Source organism: Myotis lucifugus, unplaced genomic scaffold (assembly GCF_000147115.1).
Source record: "Myotis lucifugus unplaced genomic scaffold, Myoluc2.0 scaffold_1972, whole genome shotgun sequence".
Taxonomy (NCBI): Eukaryota; Metazoa; Chordata; class Mammalia; order Chiroptera; family Vespertilionidae; genus Myotis; species Myotis lucifugus.
This window is the reverse complement of record NW_005873020.1, coordinates 23,187-32,666: the sequence shown is the minus strand read 5'-3', so window position 1 is coordinate 32,666 and position 9,480 is coordinate 23,187. Positions and strand designations below refer to the sequence as shown.

The 9,480-nt window shown below is 46.8% G+C and overlaps 1 protein-coding gene across 1 annotated transcript; it reads left to right on the top strand.

Annotated features, from left to right (window-relative positions):
- Nucleotides 1–3,589: 3,589 nt before the first annotated feature.
- LOC102421560 (THO complex subunit 2-like) lies at nucleotides 3,590–8,215 on the top strand. Its single transcript, XM_014450303.1, is given in 4 exon segments — nucleotides 3,590–4,988; nucleotides 4,991–6,510; nucleotides 6,512–7,295; nucleotides 8,178–8,215. Coding segments are annotated over 4 exon segments (3,741 nt in total).
- Nucleotides 8,216–9,480: the final 1,265 nt, after the last annotated feature.

Here is a 9,480-nt window from a genome sequence, read left to right as displayed (position 1 = left end):
CACACACACACACACACACTCACACAAGTGTCTAGAACTCTGTCTCCTGGCCCCACTTTGCAGAGCATAGAATGATGTCCCACCAAGATTTTTTCCGTGAGAGCCCTTCATATGCCCGAATGAACTTGCCTGAGCAGGGTCGCGTCATGCAGAGGCGCGGAGAGCTCTCATTCTCATGGCATGGTGGGCGCAGGGGTAGGGTTCTGGACATGTTCTGAAGTCGTCCAGGTGAAGGAGGGCTCCTCGGGTGGGGGTGGGGTGGGCAGGGGTTCTGAGAGGGATTCTGAGAGGGGCACTGAGGCTGCCGAAGGACCACAAGGGCGGGACACCTTTGGAGGGTGAATCCCTACGGGTTTTTAGTGCCCCTTAGGCTGGGGATGACTTTGACTGTGAGAGGGGGGATTAGGCAGGGACCTAGAGGTGGAGCCCAAACTACAGTCATTTCAAGGAACATCAGACTCCACTCTCCTCTCAGGGACCTGAGCTTTGTGGCACAACCATGATGCCAAACATGATCTGACATGATGAGAAATGAAACCCAATCCCAAGCACGACGTATTGTGCAGAATTTTATTAGTATGTGATAAAAAGAATATGCAGCGGAATTTAATAAATCATTTCATACAGCATAATACATAAAATAAAATAAAATAAAATGAAATGAAATAAAATAAAATAGTTAAAATACCCCCCAGCCCCCAACAAGACCTGATGCGTCTTCCCGGTGTTCAATGATGCCGCCTCGAGGAGGGGGTGAATCCTCCGAGTCCAGGGAATGCGGTGGGAAAAGCAGCAGGAAGCCGGGAGTCGGGGATGGGCACACTCCGCAAGTTGGCCCAGTCCTATGGGCGCCAGAGCCGCTGCCAGGAGGAGCGTGGAGGCTGGGCTGGGTCCTTGGGAAGGTTGTGGGCAGCAGCTCTCCAGCGAGTCCCACACAAGGCCCGCTTAGTTTGGTGTTTTTGCATCTCCGGTCTCTCCCTTCCTGCACCCCTCCCCCACGCTCTCCTTTGAGGGAATAAACACCAGGCATCGCAGCCTTGTTCAGCAGAAGGAGAAAGAGAGAGAGAACCTGTCTGCCTCAGAGACTTCGACATCCTCTAGCTCCACTTCAGGCCTGGACCAACCTTCATTTGTTCCCAGGTCTCCCATAAGAAGCCTTGCCTTCTCACTAGCATCCCCAAGAACACCAGCAACACCAGGTGGGACCAAGGGCACACGTGAGTCCCAGCACACGGAACCCATGTTACTTCGGCCCTCCAGGGGCATCGAGGTGGAAGGCTGCATCCGAATGTATGAGCTAGTGCACAGAATGCCCTGTGTTCCCAGGCGGCTCAGTGCTCCCCGCAGGCTCTGGGCTCCCCGCTGCCCCTGTGTTCATGGCCTGTGCTGTGCTTTGGCGGGTCCTGTGCTCCCTGCAGGATTTGTGCTCCTCGCTGGCCCTATGCTCCCCACCAGTCCTGTCCTCAGTGAAGCCCCTTACACCACGGGGGCCTTGTTTTCGTCATCCTCCCTCAGCACAGACCCTTGCAAGTCTTCCCAGCAGCAGATCCCAATACCTCCACCTACAGCCAGGCCTTCTGCCACCCCTTTCCATCTGAGGGCTCTGGGGAGCACCTCGCCTGCCTCCACCAGCTGCTGGTGGCCTCTGGCATCCTGCTCTCAGAGCTAATATAAGAAAGCATACACATTTTATTCACCTCAACTTCAACCTCTGCCTCCCGTGCCCTCCAAGGCCCGCTTAGTTTGGTGTTTTTGCATCTCCGGTCTCCCCCTTCCTGCACCCCTCCCCCGCGCTCTCCTTTGAGGGAATAAACACCAGGCATCGCAGCCATGTTCAGCAGAAGGAGAAAGAGAGGGAGAGAGAGAGAGAGAGAGAGAGAGAGAGAGAGAGAGAGAGAAACATTGATGTGAGAGAAACATGGGTTGCTTGCCTCCCACAAAAGCATCCTGCCTAGAGCCAGGATAGAACCTGGTAAGTGGAACCTGGTAAGTGCAACCATGTGTGTGCCCTTGACCAGGATTCCCTTGTGACCGCTTTCCATTGCATGATAGGACCTCTCACCTACTGAGCCACACCTGCAGGGCTCTGTTTTGTCTTTCAATTGGATCTTATCATCTGTTTTTACTGAAAGAGCTTATAGCCAGTTAAGGGTGCTTGCGATGTTATGGTTTACTGAGTGTTTTGGAATCCTCTGTTTCTATTTTGTTTTCCTGCTCTCTCGCCCTGTATGTTGAGGACTTTCTGTAGTGCTATGTTTGAATTCCTTTCTCTCATTTCTCGCGTGCCTCCCATAGACTTTCGTTGTGTGGTTACCTGGACTCTTGACTTAGGACAAATTACATTGGAGGTTGAAAAACCAAGAGAGAAACACACACACACACACACACACACACACACCCCAAACCACCCCAAAGGTAAATCCCTACCTCACACCACACTCCATCACTGCTAGATGTATTCAAGGACAGTTGACAACTTGGATAGCAGAGACAGTGAACAGGGCTTCTATAGAGTTATATGTCAATTTTCAAATGAAGCACGTGGTTAAGGTCATTTTTAAGTTTTGTGTTTTTTTAGTAAATTCATTAGGTTTAAGGGCATCCGTTTGCCAAGGATGTAAAGGACAGACAGATATGTGACAGGCAACGATAAGCACTGAAATAGTCCTTAAAATCCAGAAATTCTACTGATTAAAAAAATACAAATGGGACTGATGTTTGTATCCATTCATTGCCCAGAAATAGAATCAATTGCAATGAATGAAGAGAAATGAGGAAAGAAATAATAAAATAACATAAAATAAAATAACCACCCCCCCCAACACTCTTCACAGGTCCTGGGTCCGAGGAGTCCGCACAAAAGGCGACACCAGGCATCGCAGCCAGGTTCAGGAGTACCTTTCCTTGAGATGCTTTTGGTGAATGCCACCTGAAGGGCGGGCTGTGCGGGGGGCCTAGCCTGGGGCATGAGCGTCCCCACCCTAAACTTGACCTCCAATGGGTGATGAATGCGATTCAGTCCTGGGGCCGGCCGATTGGTGGGTCTCTGGCTCCTCCCACCAAGCTCTTGGGCTATAAAATGGAGCAAGGTGAGCGGCCCAGGGCCTTCTGTTTGCAGAGCTTCTCAGCCCTGGGAGCTTTGTCGCCTTCGTTGCTCTCCAAGGCAGCTTTCAGAGGAGCGATCTCGCAAAGACCCTGTCTCTGGTCATAGAGGCCACTGAAGCGCCTGGCTAGAACCTGGCTAGGCTGCAGAACAACTGAAGGCTGTTTCCGTGTCATTCCTTCTTCGCTGACTCCGTGCAAACCTTTGGGAACCCCTGGACCTCTGGTGAGTATAGAATTTAAATGTCTATGTTTTTATTTTTTTGAGTAAATATCTCAAAAAAATGCCTACTTTGGAGCACTTTAATAGAGTGATCTTTGGTATAATATGCTCTTTCATTATTTATTTTATTTTACTTTAGAAATTGTTGGGGCCTGAAACTCGAAAAGCGAAGGCGCAGTTCCCGGCATTCTGGTGGGTGGTACTTCCCGTTGACCCCAAGCTGAGGTGAGGCACTTCCGGGCCTCTGTCTCTAAGGCGGGGAAGATGGAGGCAGCGTCGGTGTTGGTCCGGGTTGAGTGGATAAAGAACTGGGCGAAATCAGGGAGCGGCGACCTGTTGGACTTATGTTGGCTTCTCAGCGAAAACAAGAGCCACGGCAGTTCCACTTACAGAGATTTCCAGCAAGCTCTCTATGAGTTATCACACCATGTCATTCAAGGAAATCTGAAGCCCGAACAAGCAGCTGATGTTTTCAATGACATCAGCGAATTTCATGAGGATGTGCCTTCCATTCTTGCTGATGTCTTTTGCATGTTAGATGTTGAGACAACCGTTTTAGAAGGGAAGAGCAAGAGAGACTGTTTTACGCAATTGGTATCAGCGTCTTTGTATTTCATTTCAGACACGATTCTAAAGGAACTCCTGGATCCAGAAACATTGGAATCATTAGGACTTATCAAACAATCATGGCAATTCCATCAAACATCAGTGAAAATCAAGACAAAACTCTTTTATACGCAGCAAAAGTTCAACTTGTTAAGAGAAGAGAATGAAGGCTATGCTAAGCTGATTGTTGAATTGAGGCAAGATTTATCAGGAAATATGACTGGTGATTTAATCTTACAAAATATCAAATCCTTAATAGGATGCTTTCATCTAGATCCCAATAGAGTTTTGGGTGTCATTTTAGAAGTGTTTGAATGCAGACCAGAATGTGATAACTTCTTTATATGTTTATTAGAATCTTGTGTGAATATGTGTGAGCCGCAAACACTTTGTCATATACTTGGGTTCAAATTCAAGTGTTACCAGGAGCCGAATGGAAAGACTCCTTCATCTTTCTAAAGAGTTGCAGCAGTGCTCCTACAAGGTAATCTTATTGATTTAAATGATCTCTATGTGCATCTTCTTCCAGCTGATAATTGCATGATGGATGAATATAAATGAGAAATGGTGGAAGCTAAGGCCATTCTTCGAAAACTTACGGTGGCTGTATTGTCTTCTGAAAAAATGGATAAGCAAGATAAGGCAAAGGAAGAGGAGGAGGAGATAGTAGAAAAGCCACCTGACAACCAAAAACTTGGTTTGTTAGAAGCCTTATTAAAGATTGGCGATTGGCAGCATGCGCAGAACATGATGGATCGGATGCCTCCATACTATGCTGCTTCCCACAAGATGATAGCTCTTGCTATTTGCAAGCTTATTCACATAACTATTGAGCCTCTCTACCGAAGAGTTGGCGTTCCTAAAGGTGCTGAAGGCTCACCTGTTCGTGCTTTGCAAAATAAGAGAGTGCTAAAACAAGCAGGGAGCTTTGAGGATTTGAGGACAGATGCCTTCAATATGTTCTGTTACCTCGGTCCCCACCTTTCTTGGGATCCCATTTTATTTGCAAAAGTGGTGCACATAGGCCAATCCTTTATGAAGGAGCTTCAGTCTGATGGAAGAAACAAGAGGTTCAAGAGAAAGTGGACGTTATTCTTAGCTGTTTACTTGGCATTACTGACCAGGCCCTACTTTCATCTCTTTCTCTAATGGACTGCAATGCTTGTATGACTGAGGAACTATGGGGAATGTTAAAAACATTTCCATATCAGCATAGATATCATCTGTATGGCCAGTGGAAGAATGAAACTTACAACAGGTCCCTACTTTTAGTAAAAGTTAAAGCTCTAACAATAGACCAAGCTAGAGATATCATGAACCATCTCACCAAGGAAAATGTGAGGCCTTCTGGAAGACAAATTGGGAAATTGAGCCACAGCAATCCAACTATCCTGTTTGATTATATCTTGGCAAAAATACAGATGTGTGATGAGTTGATGGCACCTGTAGTAGATTCACTGGAATGCCTCACCTCATTGAATTACGATGTCTTGGCCTATTGTATCATCGAGGCTTCAGCAAATCCAGAAAAGGGAAGGATGACACACGACGATACAACCAGTTCAAGCTGGCTTTGGCCTCTTGTTAGTTTCTGTGCTGCAGTCTTTCCTAAATATCCAATGGATCTGGCTGGTCTTCTGCAATATGTGGCTCATCAGCTCAAGGCAGGCAGAAGTATTGGCCTGCTCATATTGCAAGAAGTGGTACATAAAATGGCAGGAATAGAAATCACCGGGGAAGAGACGATGACAACGGAGCAACTAGAGGCCATGACTGGCGGAGAGCAACTGAGAGCTGAGGGAGGTTCTTGTGGCCAGACCAGAAACACTAAAAAATCCTCCCAGAGATTAAAGGATGCCCTATTGGACTATGACCTTGCTCTTCCCCTTGTTTTGATGATAGCTCAGCAGGGGGATAGGGTGATCTTACAGGAAGGTAGAGAGAAAGATGTGGAACTAGAGGGAAAGCTCTATGACCAGTGTCATGATACCTTGGTACAGTTTGGTGGATTTTTAGCATTGAATCTAAGCACAGAAGAGTACACAAAGAGAGTGCTTTCGATTGATGTGCTCTATCACGAATTTCATATACCCCATGATGCAGCATTTTTCTTGTCTAGGCCAACGTATGCACGCCATATCTCATCCAAATGTGATGAACTTAAAAGATCAGACAAGGGAAGTAAACAGCAACATAAAGTCCACAAGTACATAGCATCATGTGAAATGGTGATGGTGCCTGTCCGTGAAGCGGTAGTCTCATTGCACGTTTCCAATGTCTGGGATGACATCAGCCCTCGATTCTATGCCACATTCTGGTCACTGACAACGTATGACCTTGCAGTTCCACACACCAGCTATGAACGGGAAGTCAGTAAACTTAAAGTCCAGATGAAAGCACTTGATGACAATTAAGAAATGGCTCCAAGAAAAAGAAAAAAGAAAAGGAGCGCTGTGGCCAAGCTGCTTGAAGAAGAAAAGAAACAGATGGAACATGTACAGCGAGTTCTACAGAGACTGAAACTAGAAAAGGACAACTGGCTTTTTGCCAAATCTAGACCAAAGGAGACCATCACAAAATTTTTTACAGCTGTGTATATTTCCTCGATGTATTTTTTCAGCAGTCGATGCTGTTTACTGTGCACGTTTTGTTGAATTGGTACATCAACAGAAAACTCCAAATTTTTCCACACTTCTTTGCTACGATCGAGTTTTCTCTGACATCATTTTCACAGTGGCAAGCTGTACTGAAAATGAAGCGCGTCTATATGGGAGGTTTCTTTGCTGTATGTTAGAGACTGTGACTAGGTGGCACAGTGATAGAGCCACATACGAAAAGGAATGTGGAAACCACCCAGGATTCCTTACTATACTGCGGCCAACTAGATTTGATTGGGGAAATCAAGCTGATCAACTAGACTATGAAAATTTCTGACATGTGGTACATAAATGGCACTACAAACTAACCAAGGCATCGGTGCATTGCCTTGAAACAGGTGAATATATTCACATGAGGAATATCTTGATTGTGCTAACAAAAATACTTCCTTGCTACCCGAAAGTTTTAAATCTGGGTCAGGCTTTGGAAAAAAGAGTGCATAAAATCTGCCAAGAAGAAAAAGGGAAAAGGCGTCGTCTACATGCATTAGCTACCGGCTACTCTGGGCAGTTGAAATGTAGGAAGTCATACATGATACCTGAAAATGAGTTTCATCGCAAAGACCCCAGTCCGAAGAACGCAGTACACAATGGGCCTGTTGGTGGGTCTTCTTCATCTTCCAGAGGAAGTGCATCTAAATCTCATGAAAGCAGTGCTGATAAGAATGATAACTCAATGGAGATGACTCCTTCACCTTTAATCAAGAGTAAGGAGAGAGAAACAGGCAGGAAAGGATTGGACACGTCAAGGGAAAGTAGATCCAGAGAAAGAGAGCGAAAGATGAAAGGACAGAAAAGGTCGGAAACGGCATCACTCAAACAATGACCGGAAAGTGCTACCAGACTTAACGAAGAGGCGAAGGAAAGAAGAAAATGGAACGATGGCGGTTTAAAAACACAAAAGTGAAAATCCAAGTGATAATCCTTATCCAAATGAGAAAAACAAGGGGGGCGGGGAGTCAAAATTCTTCAGTCAATGAAAAAGGCAGTGATTCATTTAAATATGAAAAGATGGATAAAAATCTCCCCCAGTGGCAAAAAAGGGTATACACAGACCCCTAAGTTGAAGGTCCCCTGGAGGAGGATGCCAACGCTCCATGCATCACTCTCGGAACAGTATCTCCCATAATTAAGAGCGTCTGTTGTTGCCCATTTCAGGGGAATCTGCTTGAAATCAAAAGATGACTGCAACCCACCATCCTCTAGACAAGTCATTTCAAAGTCACCAGTTGTCAGGATATTCTTTTCACCTCTAGTCAGTTCCTTGCAGCATGGTTCCTGTGTATACAATTTTCATTTGAAATTCGACACCCGGAAGCAGCATCTGATGAAAATTTCATCCCTTTTTTTTCTCAGAAAAGAGAGGAAACGGCCTCTGGGGACTCGTTCCTTAATGATGTGAATAGACTGCGGTGATGTGCAAACTCCTATACCTTTGGTGATATTGGGATGACTGATTGTATTACGTGAGGATTTTGGCTTCTTGAAAAAAATTTATCTTTAGTCCCTACCGGGAGCCGTTTTTCAAGGGACCTGGGGTGTAGGACATATGTCTGCTCCCCCTCTTAAGCGCTATGTGTTTTAACCAGGATCCCCTCCCCGAGAAACGGTCGTTTCCCCAGCTTAGGTGTTAACAGGACTATGGAAGGAAATCAATCAGTAAATCCCCCCTATTAATACAGAAATACTATGTACTACTTATGAAGAACTTGGACTAAGACCATTGGAAATAAATGTGGGACTTGTTTGGCCCACATCCCCAGGGTTTTGCCCACCAGGGAAAGCACCAGAACCTATACCCCTATACCCCTGGAGACCCACTGACACAGCGAAGGCAAGCAGCAAGGCTGGGAGGACATGAACTTGGAATAGCCCTTATAATGGAACACAAGAGATTAACCTAGACAAGATCAAAATCAACAGCACTAGATAGAGACTAGAGATAGGATTATGGACATGAAACTAGGAACAGTAGAAGGTTTCCTGAAACATACCATGATGTAATCTACACTAATAAAAGAGAAACATGGTAATTAGCGTACGACCGCTACCCTTTTCATTGGCTAATCAGTGAGTATATGCAAATTAACTGTCAGCCAAGATGGCGGCCGGCAGCCATGCACTGAACCTAGCAGGGAGGCTCGCTTGCTCCAGTGACTGAGGACTCCAACGTTCCCCGCCTAACTTGCCGGCCTCTCAGCTGCAACTCTAAGCAACTATGTACTATGTTGCAAATAAGAAGCTAAACAAAACCCCAGAAACCGGCTTTCATTCAGCCTGGATTCATCCAGCCAGACCGCAACATTGTATCGATGTTTTCAGCAGCGAGGCCTCAGAGCTAAAGCTGGCCTAGAATTAGAAAAACAAACAGAAAACAAGGAGCGGTTGGGAGCTTCAGTTACTCGCTTCAGGAAAACAGCCCTCAGCCCCTCACCCAGACTGGCCAGGCACCCCAGTGGGGACCCCCACCCTGATCCAGGACACCCTTCAGGGCAAACCAGCCAGCCCCCACCCATGCACCAGGCCTCTATTCTTATAGTAAAAGGGTAATATGCCTCCTGGCACCTGGATCAGTGGAGCAGCGAGGCTCCCGGCACTGGGATCAGTGTGACAGGGGGCGGGGCCACAACCTCCCTATCCGCCCTGCTCTGTTCATGACAGGGAAAGGCACCCCAACCCCCTGATCAGCCCTGCTCTGTGCCTGATGGGGGGAGCTCCCCAATCCCCTGATTGCCCTGTGGCTCTGTGTTTGACAGGGTGCAGGGCACCAACCCCCTGATCAGCCCTGCTCTGTGTGTGACAAGGTGTGGCACCTCAACCCCCCCCCCCACTGGCCCTACTCTGTGTGTGACAGGGTAGAGCCATAACCTCTCCATTCGGCCCTGCCCCGAG